An 18,321-nucleotide genomic window follows, 5' to 3' on the forward strand; every position below is an offset into this window, starting at 1 on the left:
CTCCTACCCACCATGTGACATGACATGCAGTGTTAACTTGGCCATTACTGCAGTCTTCACAGCTGAAGCTGATAAGACTAAGGGAAACATTAGACATAGGCAGAAGTAAATACTATGAAATAAAACAAGTCAGCTATGAACAGGGAAGCAGGGTTGCCATAGAAACGTTGGATTGAGAAGGAGGCTTGGTTAACAGTACAGGAAGTGCTCAATGTAAGGGCGGAAATGCACTCCACTGTGGACTCCGAAAACAATACTTAAGATGGTGCTGCCTTATCCCTGGAAACAAGTTTTTTTTAAAGTTTCTTTAAACAGTAAGTAATATGCGATTTGGGCTGGATTACAGTGGCTATAGTCTGATAATTATTATAATGGACTAAATGAAGAGAAGCATCAGAGTGGGAGAGTTTACTTCCTCTTTAAGGACTACATAACCCATGGTACCTTGATATGTGGTATTTTCCTCTACTGACTGTGCCTCCTTAACTCCTAGGCACCTCCTACAGTTCAGACTGCAGGATCTGTGACATATGCAACCTTACAAGTAATGCATCTTCACAGGACTTTTTGAGGATCCCCCACACATTTACTTCCAGGACAGCTCTGGTGCATTTTTACTAAATTTTAAAAACAAGAATCTGCATAGGCTAGAAAATTTACAAATTGGACTTAAATTTTAACAAACACTTTATGTACCTGTGAAAGCCTTGCGTAGACATCCAAAAGGTCTAGCCCAAATTACTCTTAGCCCTTGTACACACGGTCGGACATTCTGACAACCAAATCCGTTGGATTTTGTCCGAAACTGTTGCATACACACGGTCGGTCAAAGTTGTCGGAAAATCCGATCTTTCAGAACGTGATGACGTAATTTCGTTACGATGGGACTACGTTCAGGCTAGTAGCCAATAGCTTTGATGTAGGAATTTGATCTGAGCATGCGTGGCACTTTGTCCGATCGGAATTCTCTACACATGATCGAAGTATGTCCTATCGGACCAGTTTGTCGGAAAATATTTCCAGCAAGTTGGAAAATTTGGTCCGACGGATATTCCGACGGAAACAGTCCGATGCATACCACACACAGTAGGATTATCCGACAAAACGGTCCGATAGGACACATTCCGACGGATTCTCTGACCGTGTGTACAAGGGCTTAGTCTTTCTCAACCAGGGTTCCTAGAGGTTCAATAGCAGTGAGCTGTGATGGATTGACTTAAAGTCTAACTTTTTTTTTTTGGGACCCTTTTTCCCCACTGACCTGTTGTAATCTGAAATCAGGGGGATTTCTCTAGCTTCAGAATACACAGATGCCCATACATGGATCAACATTTCAATCCTCTATTGCAGGGATCTCCAAACTACGGCCCTCCAGCTGTTGTGGAACTACACATCCCATGTGGCATAGTAAAACTCTGATATTCACAGACATGACTAGGCATGATGGGAATTGTAGTTCCTGAACAACTAGAGGGCCGTAGTTTGGAGACCCCTGCTCTATGGGCAGCTTTAGCAGAGTTTCTGCAATTCCCCCTAACTGATAAACTGGCTTGGCTGAAGCTGGGAATCCTTCATGTCATTGCATCAATTGAATGGTTTCAACCGACTGGTATTAACAGGAAATAAAAATTCAGTCTGCATTGGTAATATCGGTTCTTTTTCTTCCTGTCTCCATCTCATCTTAGGGCTGCAGCTACAGAGAAGGTCTCACACCCGTTCTTAGCTTACTTACAGAATGTTGCAGGGTCCACAGAAGTATCCGGAAATACATCAAAGCAAAGGTAAGATCTTTAGCTCCTGCCTGCCATGTAGGTGCTTGTATGACTAAAATCCAGGGTCCGCTTTCCCATAGGACCATAACTGAAACTGTTACATACCCAGGAGTGGGGTAAAACATGTTTGGTGTCCTGGATGAGTGGAGCCTACCTGTTACCCACCCTCTGCTATCGTGCTATCGCCTCCGCTATCGTGCACATCACTGGACCAAGATAAGTCTCCAGTATGTATTTAGGGGGGCTACAGGGGAAGCTGTATGCAGAAGGTGTTTTTTACCTTTCCACATAGCAAAAGTGAATCTGTTCAGACTATGAACATTTAAGTATTTACATATTCAGAACAACCATTAAAAGTACTTAGTTTTAACTTTGGGAACTAATTAATTCACAGTACATGCAGCTGCAGAGGGCTGTGGGGGCTTTAATGTATACTGATTAGAAACCTACTTTAATGTACATGGTAGGTTCACTAGGTTAGACCTTTGTATCTAATCACCAAATGGTCCCTGTACGCCTAGCATGCACAAAGCTGTTACCTACTCTCAGACAGGGAAGAGCATCAGCTAAAGGCACAGCAAATTGGAGTGGCTCTATGCCATGTGATCGTCATTCATTAAAAACTTATAGTAGGCTATTTATTGGTGAGCCGCCCCCCCTTCCAACAGGAAGAGGAGAACAAAAGATTAAAGAACATGTTCGTAAACCTCCCTTGCTGCAACTGAGGAGGAGATTGTGGGGGGGGGGTTTAAAGGGCAAGTGGGGCTAGTGGTTATCCTGCCACTGACCACAATTTAAATTTTTGATGGTGTTTTTTTTTTTTTTGTGTGGACTTGGATTGCTGCTGATTACCAGCAGTGAGGGGGTTGGGGGTTTTAAAATACTCCTGACCATAGATTGTGGGATTTCTTGGGTAGTAGTTGACATTTGAAGACTAGTATGAGAAACCCCCTTCCCCTCCAGGCTGTTTTCAGCACTGTGACACTTTAGTCGTGCAACCCTGTACCCAAATGACTTTGATCACTTTTTTTTTAGACTGAGCTTTTGTGTTAGTGAAATTTAATAACCGCTGGAGTTTATTTCTTTTAAGTTCAGCAACTGACACAGCTCCTCTCTTAGACCATTGGGTTTTTACTGTATGATAAAATCATTGAAGAAATGTTTTCCCTTTCTGTTATAGAGTTTTGTGAATCTCTTAAATATATTTTGGAAAATTAAGTACATTTCACAAACTTTTCATTAAAGTGGTTGTAAAACCATATATGCCCAGTGAAGTGAATATCCTCAAATGATACACAGATGAAACCAATCTTCCTACATAAGATTTACTTGGTTATCCGCTGTCTTCTTCTGTACACACCTTCAAAAGTGTTGATTTTTAGATAAAGTCCTTCTGCATTTCTCAGTATCGGAGGGGGTGGAGAGATGTGGTTAGTGTGTGAGAGCTGATTTAGAGGGAAAAAAACACACTCCTCCACACAGAACTGTGTGCTGAGCTCCCTCCCCGACACAAATATTATTTCGTGTTGTGAAAACATGTCAGACATGAGGACAATTGGGGCTCATTTTACACTGCTGATGTTGTTGGTTAAATCTGTCCTGCAGTGTCCATCATCCGGAATCTGCTCTTCGGGAGCCTGAGCACCGTGCCCGGGAGGAGGGACGCTATGGCCTGGGCTGCACTGAAGGACACCATCAAGCAGCAGAACGGTTTCCTTAAGACCCCTTTCACACTGGGGCACTTTGCAGGCATTACAGCACTAAAAATAGCACCTGAAAGAGCCACTGCTGTGTCTCCAATGTGAAAGCCCCCAGTAAAAAAATGTCCTGCTAGTAGCACCTTTTGCAGCAGTGTATACACCGCTCCTGCCCATTGAAATCAGTGGGGCAGCTCGGCTATACCACCGGCATAGCGCTGCTGCAGTAGCGCTTTGTGGTGGTTTTAACCCTTTCTCGGCCACTAGCAGAGGGTTTAAACCGCCCGCTAGCAGGCTTAAACAATGGTAAAGCTGTGCTTTACTGGGGCCAAACTGAAGGTAACTGTGGAAAATACACCCATGGAATCCAATTAAGCAGGCTGGGTAGTGGATGCGGTTTAGCCCATAGTGAGGGGTGAAAGCTCACTAATGCGTAGATGCACTGGAGGGTCTAAAATCTGGTAAGCAGATATACGTGCCCTGTCTATCCTGTGGGGAGCACCGGTTGTCCTCACAAATTGAACATTGGATCGGCAGACTTTTTGAGTTCACTTTATGGATGTGGAATTGGGACATTTGGACTATTAATCATTTTTCTTTCCCCTTTTTTCCTAATAATATATATATATATTTTTTTTTGCACTTTAATTATTAAGGTCATAGATTGACAGTGCTACACATTTTGCTTTCAATTCTGACTTGTATCATGTAGTTGCTGCACATCCATGATGCGACTCTCCTATTCCACCACATCCCAAAGGTTCTCTGTTGGATTGAGATCTGGTGACTCTGGAGGTCATTGGAGTTCAGTGAACTCATTGTCATGTTCAAGAAAACAGTTTGAGATTTGAGCTTTGTGACATAGTGCATTTATCCTTCTGGAATTGGCTAGCAGAAGATGGGTATACTGTAGTCATAAAGGGATGGACATGGTCAGCAACTACAAATACTCGGGTAGGTTGTGGTGTTTAAATAATGCTCAATTGGAACTAAAGGGCCAAAAGTCTGCCAAGAAAATATCCCTTACACCATCAGCCTGAACTGTTAATGCAAGGTGAGTCCATGCTTGCACCAAATTCTGACCCTACCATCTGAATGTTGTAGCTGAAATCGAGACGACTCAGACCAGGCAACGTTTTTCCAATGCAAAAAAAATAAAATTCCTGCACGGGTGATAATGGCTTAAGTGAAATAAAGCTGCTTATCACAACAAAACCAAATGTGCAAAAGCATACAAAAATTTCAGTGCTAAATAAATGAGGTTCAAAGTAAATAATTAAAAACTATAGTCAATATAGTGCTTGAACAAGTCCATAGTGTCAGATGAAAAGAAAGTAAATTGGAGTAATATCCAAAGAAATGTGATTGTTTAGATGAATATCCACCTGGTGCACCTCCACTGTGATAATAAACAGGATGCGAGCATGCCAGATCTCTAGACTCCATATTCTAGGAGTCTAGACAAGCGTTTAAAGTGGAGTTCCACTCAAAAATGCAACTTCTGCTTTTCCTCCCCCCCCCCCCCCCCCCCCCCTCTGGTGTCACATTTGGCACTTTTCTGAGGGGAGGGGGGAGCAGATACCTGTATAATCCAGGTATTTTCTCCGACTTCTGGGTATAGATCGCCGCAGTATCCACGACTATCTACACAATGTCCGGCCCCTCCTTCGTCCCCCTGCTGCCTTCTGGGAGACACACAGGTCCCAGAAGACAGCAGGGACCAGCGAGATTGCGCAGCGTGACTCGTGCATGTGCAGTAGGGAACCAGGCTGTGAAGTCTCAAGGCGTCACTACCTGATTCCCTTACCAAAGGTGCTGGCACTTGCACCTGGGAGCCAAGGGACAGATTGGGTGAGGACATCGCGGGTGCACTGGACAGGTAAGTGTCCTAATATTAAAAGTCAGCAGCTGCAGTATTTGTAGCTGCTGATTTATTTTTAGAATATACACACGCTTTTTTTTTAATTTGGGGTCCCTTCGTCCTCCACAGCGGTCTTCTCTGCTCTCTTATCTCTCCCCCTCACCCACTCCTTCCTGCCTGTCTTCTATGTGTGTCTCTGCGCCCCCCCCCCCCCCCCCCCAATATCACACACACTATTCGTAAAGATAAAAAGTTAGAAATTGTCACTTCCAGCCCCTCTATAATAGTTTGGCATAGCAAACTGTAAAAATCTTTTATATAAACAAGGCCTGTAAAAACCGATGGCGCAATCTTCAGGCTGGTCACATGACTCTCAGGCCAGTTTCCAGGGCTACTGCAGGAGGGGCTGAGCGGCCATGTGATCTCCCCAGCTGATGTCAGAGGGAGATCTCGGCTCCTCCTACAGAAGCCATATATCGGATGTATACAGCGGATGTGAGCCACGTGACCAGCCTGAAGAAAGCTCTTCATGCCATTTTATTTTAAGCAATAACTGCTTTTCTATGTAGCACCCAGTTATAAAGTCGACATTTGCTGTCTTGAGATTGAGGTTTGGCCATCTACTGGTTGCCAAACTGAGGCTCAGTTTTCTACTCGGATTTTGATGTGAGCATCTTGTTTTTAAAACGTATCCAGTAGATGTTTTAACGTAACATTTTAGCCCTCAAATCCTTCAAAAGGTGATAGTGCTTCAGGGTCATCAATGTCATCATTTGGAGTTACCAGCAGGGTCAACAGGAGTTGTAGATAAGGGAGAAGACTACAAGGGAATTATAGAACTGGTAGGGGTAGCTTGCAAAAAGAATTCTGTTAAGGTGCTCTGCTTTGTAATTTTTTCGGCAAATTTCATAACCTTGCATAAGTTCCTTCATCTGCCATTTTTCAATTTAGAGAACATTTGGGTCCATACTCTCTAATTGTAATAAAGATGCATTCGCTTTTAAAAACACACCAGCTAACCCCCAACTATGAACTTCTTCTGTTGTACTTCTTCCATTGTTTCCTCCTTTCCTTCAGTGCTGCTGTGCTTCCAACTCTATTGCATCTTCATTACTTCGCTCTAGGTGGTGTGCAAATAGTAGGCCTTGAATGTTGCTATTGCACCCTGAGCCATGGGTTATAGGATAGTAGTTGTGTTTTTAGGCAGATACACTACCTTTTGTGTCTGGATGTAGGTCATCCAGATGCTGGGGGTGGCCTGAGGCATTATCAAGCAGGAGGGTAATTTTAAAGGGAAATTGGAAAAAAGGAAAAAAACTGCACTATGATAAAAATATTATACTAATCGTCCACAATGGAACTTTGATCAGCTGCGGCTTGACTGTATTACATAATTACAGAAAAAAACACATGAAAAATTGAGTAAGCTGCGCTAAATCATAAGCCCACAAACCCATAAAATTCAATGAAGTAAAAAATATTAGACAAAATTTCAATAATAATGTGCAAAATTAGGCCTATTACCCCCAGTCCTAAAGAATAAGGGTTATAGGGTAATTGATCACAGTGAACAACGGAAAAAGAAAAAAACAAAAACAAAAAATATAAAACAAAATAGTGAACACCCAATGTGTAATTATATAGACATTTAAAGTGGTTGTAAACCCTTACAAACCACTTTGACCTACAGGTAAGCCTAGATTAAGGCTTACCTGTAGGTCCAAGAAATATCTCCTAAACCTATATGGTTTAGGAGATATTTGCCCGAAAACAGGCACCACTGTCTACGGCGCATGCGCCGTAGACAGCGGCGCGCAGGCGCACTGAGCGCGGCATTCTCAACGACAGAGCTGCCGCGCATGTCGGCTCCCGTGTGCATGCGCGGGAGTGACGTCATTGCGCCTTCGCCGAATGACAGCAGCGGAGCTGTGAGACCCCACCAAGAAGATGGATGCGACGGACTACAGGGGACAGCGGCGACTTCGCTGGCTCCTGTGTCAGGTAAGTGACACATAATGGGCTACTATGCGATGCATAGTAGTCCATTATGCTTTGCCTTTGCAGGGAATGAAAGAGAAAGTAAACTCATCAGGGTTTACTTCCTCTTTAAATTCCAACAGAGTCCAATATAGATGAAATCGTCAAATCTTCTACTGTGTAGCAAGTGCTTGATCCACCACCATACAGCCAAAATTACTCCTTACCAGAATTTCATGACCCCCCCACTACAGAGGGTCACCAACAGCATGTAACAATAGATATCTCCCACTTCAGAAGGGTCTCAGCTGTTCTCCTCCCTCCACCGATATCATGACCAGGTTGTCAAACAAGTATCTTTAGTTATCTCCCATATATTAGGTCATATGTGCCAATTCCATGCAAAAACAAAATTGAAGCTCCAATAGTGTAAAATATTTTAATATAACTCAAATATAAAAACAAAAATGCACTTACAAAGCAAAGATCAGCCTTAAGTCCGATGCGCCGGCCGGACGCAAACGAACAAACTCGTCATTCCTGGGTACAGTTCATTCGTAAGGAGTGACGTCAGCGCATCGCTCAGCCCTAAGCGTTTCGCAAAAAATTGCATCATCCAGGGGCCCCCGCTGACGTCACCCCTTACGAAGGAATTGTACCCAGGAACGACGAGTTTGTCCGTTTGCGTCCGGCCGCCGCATCGGACTTAAGGCTGATCTTTACTTTGCTTTGTAAGTGCATTTTTGTTTTTATATTTGAGTTATATTAAAAGGTTTTACACTATTGGAGCTTCAATTTTGTTTTTGCATGGAATTTTTTTTGCATGGAGCCTGGCACTGTGATAAATGGAGCGGAGGACACAGCAGGGAGACATCGCAGGATCCAGGGGACAAGGTAAGTAACTTTGCCTGGATCCTGCGCTGTGATCCCGAGTGTGGCTTGGGGTTACCGCTTTTGGTACTGAAAATTCACCCCGAGCCACACTCGGAATACCGACAGGGAGGTTAAACTCTTGTCTAGACTCCTATATCGTGTAGTCTAGAGATTTGGTATTATCATGTTTATTATCATGGTGGAGCTGCACCAGGTGGATATTCATTTTAAGCAATCACATTTCTTTGGATATTATTTCAATGGATTTTATTTTAATCTGTCACTATGCACTTTAGTGTTCAAGCACTGTATGGACTGTTTTTTGTTTTTTTTTAAATAATTTACTTTTGAACCTCATTTATTTAGCTCTGCAATTTTTATTATGAACGTTTTTCCAATCTTCTAATTGTCCACGTTTTGTGAGCCTGTGTGAATTGTAGCCTCAGTTTCCTGTTCTCGGCTGACAGGAGTGATGCCTGCTGTAGCCCATCTGCCTCAAGGTTCCACGTGTTGTGCGTTCAGAGATGGTATTCTGCATACCTTGGTTATTTGAGTCTGCCCATTCTCCTCTGGCATCAACAAGGCATTTTTGTCCACACAACTTCCACTCACTGGATATTTTTATTCAGACCATTCTCTCTAAAACCTAGAGATGGTCGTGTGAAAATGCCACTATATCAGCAGTTTTTTTAAATGCTCAGCCTGGCCAACTGGCACCAACAACCATTCCACGTTCAAAGTAACTTAAAGAGGGATTCCGCCCCAAAAACAAAAATATTAAAAGCCAGCAGCTATAAATACTACAGCTGCTGACTTTTAATAAATGGACACTCACCTGTCCCGGGTTCCAGCGATGCCGGCAGCCGAGGCCGATCGACCGCTCGGGCCTCGGCTGCTGCCGCCGCCATTCGAGGTGAGGGAATCAGGAAGTAAAGCGAATCGGCTTCACTTCCCGGTTCCCTACTGCGCATGCGCGAGCTGCGCCGCGCAATAGGAAATCTCCGCGCTGTCACTGGGACCCGTGTGTGTCCCAGCAGACAGCGCGGCAGGGCAGGAAATGGCGTAGACTCCCGTGGGAGTCTATGCCCGGAAGTGGGTGAAAATACCTGTCTTTGACAGGTATCTCCACCCCCCTGAAAGGTGTCAATTGTGACACCGGAGGGGGGGGGGGGGTTCCGATCAGCGGAGGTTTCACTTTAGGGTGGAATCCCGCTTTAAATACCCATTCTGATGCTCGGTTTGAACTTTAGCAAGTAGTCTTTACCATGTCTTGATGCCTAAATGCATTGAGTTGCTGCCATGTGATTGGGTGATTAGCAATTTGTGTTACCAAGCAATTGAATAGGTGTACCTAATAAACTGTCTAGTTAATGTAATGTGATCTGGTCAATTTCATGACTAATGTATACAACCACTTTAAGTTCTCACAGATGGGCTTACTAGCAACAATTGTATCCCAAAACATTCTACCCCTGAGTATGAGGATACCACATGTATGAAAGCTTGAAGTTTAGGCAGCAAAAAAGTCTCAAAGCGCATAAATTGGGCATCTTACTGACTATCTCTTGCATGTGTGGAGGCCCTGGAGTCCAAATAGAAATGATTATCTGCACACCAACATACGTCCAATAGGTTTATTGAAAGACTGCCACCAGGACGATGACAACAGACCAAAGGGTGACGACGTTTCACACATACATTGTGCTTCTTCAAAACCAAAGGAAGACTGACCTTCCAAGCCTCACATAGGTGTAGGGTGGTGTGATCAGTTCTCCCCATGTCTTGATAAGCAAAACTAAAAACATTCTGAACAATACAAGTGCATATGCAAAACCAAAAGTGACCAAATATAAAATACTGACACCATAGAAAAAGTAAATACAAAGATAAATAAAAAATATTTATATGGAGAACACCAAAACACATGCGTCGTATAAAAGTGATAACAATGGATTGCAGGGAGACACATGTGATATATGGTGTCCGCCAACCGTCAGAACAATATAAAAGGAAATCGGCACAAAAATACTGTATGGGGACATGTGGAAACTGCCCCGATGGATATCAGTAGCAGACCTAAATAAAGTAAGTTTAAGCCTAAATCATAACTTAATATAATCATATTCTAAAAAATTACCTAAACCAACTTGGTCAAAAAACCCCTATCATACAAATGTATATGTAGGTGAATAGCCAAAAGACTCCTGGGGGCCTGGATGAACAGGGGATTTAAGTGGGAAGACACTATTTTATAATAGGATGAATGCTACTTATTAGTTCTAAAAATGGCCTTCCATCCCACTCGAAAGTTAAACCGGAGGGAATGCGGGTCTGGAGTAAAAATATCCAAAATACCTCCCTGCTGCATAAAATATGAAAAATCTCCCCACCTCTTAGCCCTTGTACATACGGTCGGAGATTCCGACGGAATGTGTCCTATCGGACCGTTTTGTCAGATAATCCGACTGTGTGGTATGCTTTGGACTATTTCCGTCGGACCCAATTTTCCAACTTGTTGGAAATATTTTCCGACATACTCCGATCATGTGTAGAGAATTCCGATCGGACAAAGTGCCACGCATGCTCAGATCAAATTCCTACATCAAAGCTATTGGCTACTAGCCTGAACATAGTCCCGTTGTAACGAAATAACGTCATCACGTTCTGAACAATCAGATTTTCCGACAACTTGGTCCGACCGTGTGTATGCAACAGTTTCGGACACAATCCGTCGGACAAAATCCAACGGATTTGGTTGGCAGAATGTCCAACCGTGTGTACAAGGGCTTAGGAGTGCAGATCTTCTTAATAACCTGAACCTTCATAGCAGAGATATCACCAGCATGAAATTCCCTAAAATGTCTCCCTACATTGGTACTTAAGTTTTTCTGAACACATGTTCATAAAAATGGTCCCTCAACCGTTTTGTGGTTCTTACCACATATTGTATGTGGCACAAATCACATGTAATCAGGTAAACCACATATTTGGTGTTAGTTATAGAAAGAAGAGATGTTAAATAGTTTTGAGTCGCTGTGGCCTGAAAGGTGTTGCATTCTATGCATGAAGGTAAAAAACCTTCTGTGTGCAGCCCCCAGTTTAGAGACTCTCCCTCATTGGCTAAGACTGTGGAAGCCATTGGTGCCTGCTTCTGTCAATCACAGCCAGTGAGACAATGAGGGGAGAGGAGATGGGGCCGAGCAACAGCTTAGTGTCTAAATGGATGTGCAGAGCAGCAGCAACTTCAAGTGATTGGGCACTCCAGGAAAATTACTTTACTGGCAGTTATATTCTATTTCTTTATCGTACATCATAGGACACAGAGCCTCAAGTATTTACTTATTGGGTTATGGGCCTACCTTCAGGTGTTGACATTGGTATAACCAATACAGGAAGTTGACTCCCCTATATAACCCCTCCTCCTTCCAGGAGCACTCCTTTGTCTAAAGTGTTGGTCACAAGTGCAGATGTGCTCTGCGGAGCTCCAGGAGGGATCCATGCTGGATTTAAAAAACCTCCACAACTGGATCCATCCTCGCCACTGAAGCCATAGGATGGTACCTGGACCTCGATTCAAGAACGAGGTTTTGCCTGTAAAGCTTCTCTCTGAGAGCTGAACCCTAAGAACCAGGACTATTTTTGGTCTTGCTACATTACCTAAAGTTGTTCTGAGGGGTGCTATACAAGGCCCAAAGGAGTGGAACCCCTATTAAAAGGGCCCCAGTCTTTGAAGGTTTAAACTACGCTGCCCGCCGTGATGGGTGAAAGTTGGATCTGTCTGTTAAATCAGCAGTATCCTGCAGCGAGGACAAGGTAAGGGAAGAAGCTTTGCTTTTTCCTTCAATATACCTTGTATGCCTTATAAATGTCTCCTCTATAGGGAGTAACTTACACTACCTAATGTATGTGTCTTAGTGCAGCTCTGTCTCAGAACATGTGTGGTCCCAGCGGCAGTGGGGGTTCTTACTTAAATCTTGTGGGATTTGGTAAACATACAGCAGTTGCTAATACAGAGATGCGTATAAACTTCTATATGGGCGGTGGCTGATTGGTTGACGCAGCTGCTTTAGCTGCATGGTTTAACCACTTCAATACCCAGCCATTGTCCTATGACGGCCACAGATGGGCTCTCCCATCCTGGGTGGACATCATATGACGGCCTCGGTATTTCGCCACTCCTGAGGGCCCCCGGTGGCCCGCAGTGCGGCGATCGTGGATGAGCTGTGTCCCTCGGACACAGCCCATCCCCGATCTGTGGGATTTTCCTCCCCATCGACCCCCCCCCCCCCCGATACTTTGTGACCGGCCATGTCCAATCACAGCCGGTCACATGTACTGTGCCGTTATAGGGCTCGTGCACGCGTGCAGAGCGCCGATCGGGGATGCGGCTTATCCCCCTGACGCAGCCCAACCCCGATCGCAGTAAAGAGCCAATGAAATTGGCTCTTTATCACGTGACCCCCCTGTGTCCAATCACAGCCGGTCACAGATTGTAAACAAACCGCGGTAACGAGATGTTACTGGGTTCTCCTCCTCACACACTGATCGTGTGTGAGGAGGAGATTGCAGTAACATCTCGTTACCGCTCAGTGTACACACCAACCACACTGATTACCCCCCCCCCAATAAAGAGGACCTGTCATCACCCATCACAGCCCATCTGCATACCCGAGTACCTGTCCCAGCCCATCTGTGTACCCGGGTACCTGTCCCAGCCCATCTGTGTACCCGGGTACCTGTCCCAGCCCATCTGTGTACCCGGGTACCTGTCCCAGCCCATCTGTGTACCCGGGTACCTGTCCCCAGCCCGTCCGAGTACCTGTCCCCAGCCCGTCCGAGTACCCGAGTACCTCATAGAATACACATTGGGGTGTTTTCTTTCCAAAATGGGGTCATTTTGTGGGTAATTCTATTGTCCTGGTGCTCCAGGACCTTCAAAAGTGTGATAGGTAGGAACGAAATGAGATGTGTAATTTATGCTCCTAGAACGCCTGAAGGTACCACTTCCATGTTGGACCTCTGTATATGGCCAGGCTGTGTAAAAGTCTCACACATGTGGTATCGCAATACTCGGAGTAGCAGAATGTGTTTTGGGGTGTAATTTTTGCTATATACATGCTATGTGTTAGAAATATCTTATAAATGGACAACTTTGTGTAAAAAAAAAAAAAAAAAAAAAAAAAAAAAATTAATTTTCTTTCCACGTTTTCTGAAGACTTGTGTAAAAAGATTAACTGCTCAAAAGACTCATAATGCTTCATAGAATATACTTTGGGGTGTTTGTTTTCCAAAATGGGGTCATTTTGTGGGTAATTCCATTGTACTGGTGCTCCAGGGCCTTCACAAATGTAATAGGTCGTTAGGAAATTAGAGGTGTCATTTTATGCTCCTAGAACACCTGACGGCACTCCCTGCATGTTGGGCCTTTGTATGTGGACACGCTGTGTAAAAAAGTCACACACATGTGGTATTGCCATACTCAGGATGAGTAGCAGAATGTATTTTGGGGTGTAATTTTTGCTATGTACATGCTTTGAGTTAGAAATATCTTATAAACTGACCACTTTGTGTACAAAAAAAAAAAAAATGTTTTCATTTTCTTTCCACGTTTTCCGAAGACTTGTGGAAAAAAATTAACTGTTCAAAAGACTCATTATGCCTCATAGAATATACGTTGGGGTGTTTACTTTCCAAAATTTTGTGGGTAATTCTACTGTCCTGGTGCTCCAGGGCCTTCACAAATGTAATAGGTCGTTAGGAAATTAGAGGCATCATTTATGCTCCTAGAACCCCTGACAGTGCTCCCTGCATTTTGGACTTCTCTGTGTGGCTAGCCTGTGTAAAAGTCCCACACATGTGGTATCGCCATACTCAGGAAGAGTTGCAGAATGTATTTTGGGGTGTAATTGGAAGTATGCATATGCTGTGTATGGGAAATAACTTGTTGTTATGACAATCTTGTAAACAAAACAAAAAAAAACATTCTTCCTTTTCCCAAGAATTGTGGGAAAAAATTACAACTTCAAAAAACTCACCATGCCTCTTACTAAATACCTTGGACTGTCTACTTTTCAAAAAGTGGTCATTTGGGGGGTATTTGTACTTTCCTGACATTTCGACCCTCAAGAAATGAGATGGGCAGTCAGTGCATCAGGTGTGATCAGATGTGATAAATTTTCAATGATTTGCACCATAGCTTGTAGACTCTATGACTTTCAAAGAGACTAAATAATATCCACTAATTTGGTTTATTTTTACCAAAGAGATGTAGCCGTATACATTTTGGCCCAAATTTATGAACAAAAATGACTTATTTTCTAAATTCTATCATAGAAACTAAAAAAACGTGTTTTATTTTTTTTCAAAATTTTCGCTCTTTTTTCACTTATGCCACAAAAAATTTAAAACCCAGTGGTGATTAAATACCACCAAAAGAAGGCTCTATTTGTATGAAAAAAATTATATTAAATTAAAGTGTAAGAGCGCTGAAAACTAAAAATTGGTCTTGTAAGGAAGCTGTATAAATGCCCTATATTGAAGTGGTTAATTGTAACCCAGCACTTCCACCTAGTAACATTGGGAAACGCCCTAGGCTTGTGGTTTTAAAGACTATAAATCTGCTGACAGAACCCACCCTCCCCCCTTGTAGAGGTGTATAGTACGTCCACAAGTTAGATGCTCACCTTACTTTGTGTTGGCCATTCGGGTCCCTAGTGGGGCCTGAGAACGCAGAGGGGCATGTCCGCAAGGTCACGGGGCGCTGTGTATGAATGTAACGTCCACAAACACAGCACTCTCCACATAGCTGAGGGGGAATCGCTGAGGATGCCAATCAGGTTCCACCTGAGGCTTTATATCATGGACACTCTCATTTCAGGAAGACTTTTTAACTGAAGAGAGGCAGTCTGTCACACTAATGCCACGTACACACGTAGCCGACTATCCGGCGGACTTAGTCCGACGGACTTCCCGCCGGTCTTTCCGAACGGGCTACTTGCCCACACACGGCACTTTTTCAGCGGACTAATACGGCGCACTAAGTCTGCCGGACTATCCGCCGTACTTTTGAAATGAACGGACTCGCCCACACACGCGGAGGAATGTCCGCTCATTTTGAGCGCGTCTCCAGGTAGAAGGGGCCAGCGAAGGAGGCGTTGCTGGCCCCGTCACCTGGTATGGACTTAAAGGGGAACCCCAACGCTGAAAAAATCGGCGTGGGGGTCCCCCCCCAGGTCCACATCAGACCCTTGTCCAAGCACGCTACCCGGCCGGCCAGGAAAGGGGGGGACGAGCGAGCGCCCCCCCTCCTGAGCCACGCCAGGCCGCGTGCCCTCAACATGGGGGGGTGCCTTGGGGAAGGAGGGGCTGCGCGGCCCCCCCACCCCAAAGCACCTTGTCCCCATGTTGATGAGGACAAGGGCCTCTTCCCGACAACCCTGGCCGTTGTCGGGGGTCTGCGGGCGGGGGGGCTTATCGGAATCTGGGAGCCCCCTTTAATAAGGGGGCCCCCGGATACCGGCCCCCCACCCTATGTGAATGAGTATGGGGTACAATGTACCCCTACCCATTCACCTGTATAATTAAAATAGTTTATTGCACAGCTCCAGGGGTCTTCCGTCTTCGGGGGTCTTCTCGCCGGACTCCTCCACTATCTTCTGCTAGCTCTTTTGCTAGCGGAGGAGCCCGGCTTTCTTCCTCGCCGCCGCCCTCTTCTTCCGACTTCGGGGGTCTTGTCCCCCTCTTCGGTTCTTCTTGCCGGGCCACCGCGCCTTCTTCTAGCTCTTTTACAGGCGGTGGCCCGGTCTTCTTTCGCCGTCTTCTGTTCTCTTCTTCTCTTCAGATGTCCCATGCTCAGCTTTTAAAGTGACTGAATGCTTATAGATCACATCCAAAATGTGAGTTGCCTGTATTAAATACGTTTTTATAATTAAAGTGTATGTTATCTCTACACCCAGAGGCGCCTCTTCCTTCTTTTTTTTTATTTTTTTTTTTTTTTTTTTAGAAGAGAATGTCCCATGCATATCAGCAGTTTGTTATTCCGGGAGTAGAGAATTGGCAGGCGGACTATCTAAGTCGCCGGCAGTTATTCCCGGGGGGATGGTCTCATCACCCCGAAGTGTTTCGTGCTGTTTGCCAAAGATGGGGGACTCCGGACGTAGACCTTCTAGCCTCCAGATTCAACATGAAGCTAGTCAATTTTGTGTCCAGGACAAGGGACCCACTCGCATACGGAACAGATGTGTTGGTGACCCCCTGGGATCAGTTTTCACTGATCTATGCATTTTCCCCCGATTCAGTTGCTACCTCGAGTTCTTTGCAGGATCAAGCTGGAAAGAAAGTCTGTAATACTGGTAGCACCAGCATGGCCCAGAAGGTCATGGTACGCAGAGATCGTAAAGATGGCAGTGGAGGGTCCAGGGCTCTTCCCACTAAGGCCAGACCTGCTATCTCAGGGGCCGATATTCCATCCTACTTTACGAACGCTAAATTTAACGGCTTGGCTATTGAGACCCACATTCTGTATAAAATGTGGGCTTTCCAGGTTTAGTTATCTCTACTTTGATTAATGCTAGGAAGCCAGTTTCTAGAGCTATATATTATAGAGTCTGGAAAGCTTATGTATCCTGGTTTGAATCCAAGGGTTGGTACCCTTGGAGATATATCATAGGCAGAATTGTTGCCTTTCTATAATTAAGCATAGAGATGAAGTTGGCCCTGAGTACTATTAAGGGCCAAGTCTCAGCCTTATCAATTTTTATGTCAAAGACCGCTTGCTATGCATTCTTTAGTGCAGGGTTTCATGCAATGAGTGCTGCGGATTAATCCGCCAGTTAAATCACCCTTAAGCCCTTGGCACTTAAATTTTAGTTTTGTCAGTGTTACAAAAACAGCCATTCGAACCGTTACAGCATGTTCCCTTAGTCCTGACTAGGAAGCTGATATTTTCGGTTGCTGTATCCTCGGCAAGGAGGGTTTCAGAATTGGCTGCTCTTTCTTGTAAGGAGCCATATTTGATTATTCATGAGGACAGAGTGGTGTTGCGCCCTCGTCCAGGCTTTTTGCCAAAAGTGGTTTCAGGCTTTCATCTGAATAAAAATATTGTCCTGCCAAGGTTTTTCCCAAGACCATGTTCCAGGGAAGAAAATTCACTACATTGTCTTGATGTAGTGAGAGCAGTGAAAATGTATTTAAAGAAAACTGCTCAGATTTGTAAGACTGATGTCTTATTTCTTCACTGTTGCTAAGTGGATTCGGCAAGTTATAATTCAAACGTATGATTTAAAGGGAAAGCTTCTCCCTTTTTCAAGTTGAGGCGCACTGTACCAGAGCGGTTGGTGCTTCTTGCGCAGTGTGTCTCCAGGCCTCCATGTCTCAGATCTGCAAGGCCGCGACTTGGTCTTCAGTACATACATTTTTAAATTTTATCAAGTGAATGTAAGATGGAATGAGGCTATCACCTTTGGCGCAGTATAATTCCTCAGGTCTGGGGGTTACCCTATGGGTTGTGTCTCCCTCCCCTCAAGTAGCATTGCTATGGGACATCCCACTAAGTAAATACTTGAGGCTCTCTGTCCTATGATGTACGATAAAGAAAATAGGATTTTTTAAAACGGCTTACCTGTAAAATCATAGGACACAGAGCTCCCGCCCCTCTGTTTTTATGGGGTGAGAGTATATTGCTTATATTGCTTGGCTACAAAAACTGAGTGCTCCTGGAAGGAGGAGGGGTTATATAGGGGAGTCAACTTCCTGTATTGGTTATACCAGTGTCAACACCTGAAGGTAGACCCATAACCCACTAAGTAAATACTTGAGGCTCTCTGTCCTATGATGTACTCCAAGAAAAGGATTTTACAGGTAAGCAGTTTTAAAAATCCTAATTTTCCTGATCACATGGTAGAAGAAACAGGCTTTGAAAATGGTCCAACAGGTATGGGCAACCTGGGAAAACAAAGCCAACAGGCCCATATAACAAACCGGATAAGTACGGCTTGACAGCAGCTTTTAGCACCTTACACCCAGAACTAGCATCGGAGAAGGCTTGAAAATTCACCTGATAGAACTTAATGTTTGAACTGACACCCAGGTGGCAGCCTTGCATATGTGAAATGGAAGCCTGGCGCTGAAAAGCCCATGAAGT

The 18,321-nt window shown here is 44.4% G+C and overlaps 1 protein-coding gene across 1 annotated transcript in view; it reads left to right on the forward strand.

Annotated features, from left to right (window-relative positions):
- RIC8B (RIC8 guanine nucleotide exchange factor B) overlaps positions 1-18,321 on the forward strand; it is a 100,694-nt gene that overhangs the window by 38,533 nt on the left and 43,840 nt on the right. The window contains exon 6 of the mRNA XM_077468465.1: positions 1,686-1,781. Coding sequence (XP_077324591.1) covers positions 1,686-1,781 — 96 coding nt within the window. The remainder of the gene's footprint in view (positions 1-1,685; positions 1,782-18,321) is intronic.

Source organism: Lithobates pipiens, unplaced genomic scaffold (assembly GCF_037356315.1).
Source record: "Lithobates pipiens isolate NorthernLeopardFrog02 unplaced genomic scaffold, aLitPip1_a1.2 Scaffold_8, whole genome shotgun sequence".
Classification (NCBI taxonomy): Eukaryota; Metazoa; Chordata; class Amphibia; order Anura; family Ranidae; genus Lithobates; species Lithobates pipiens.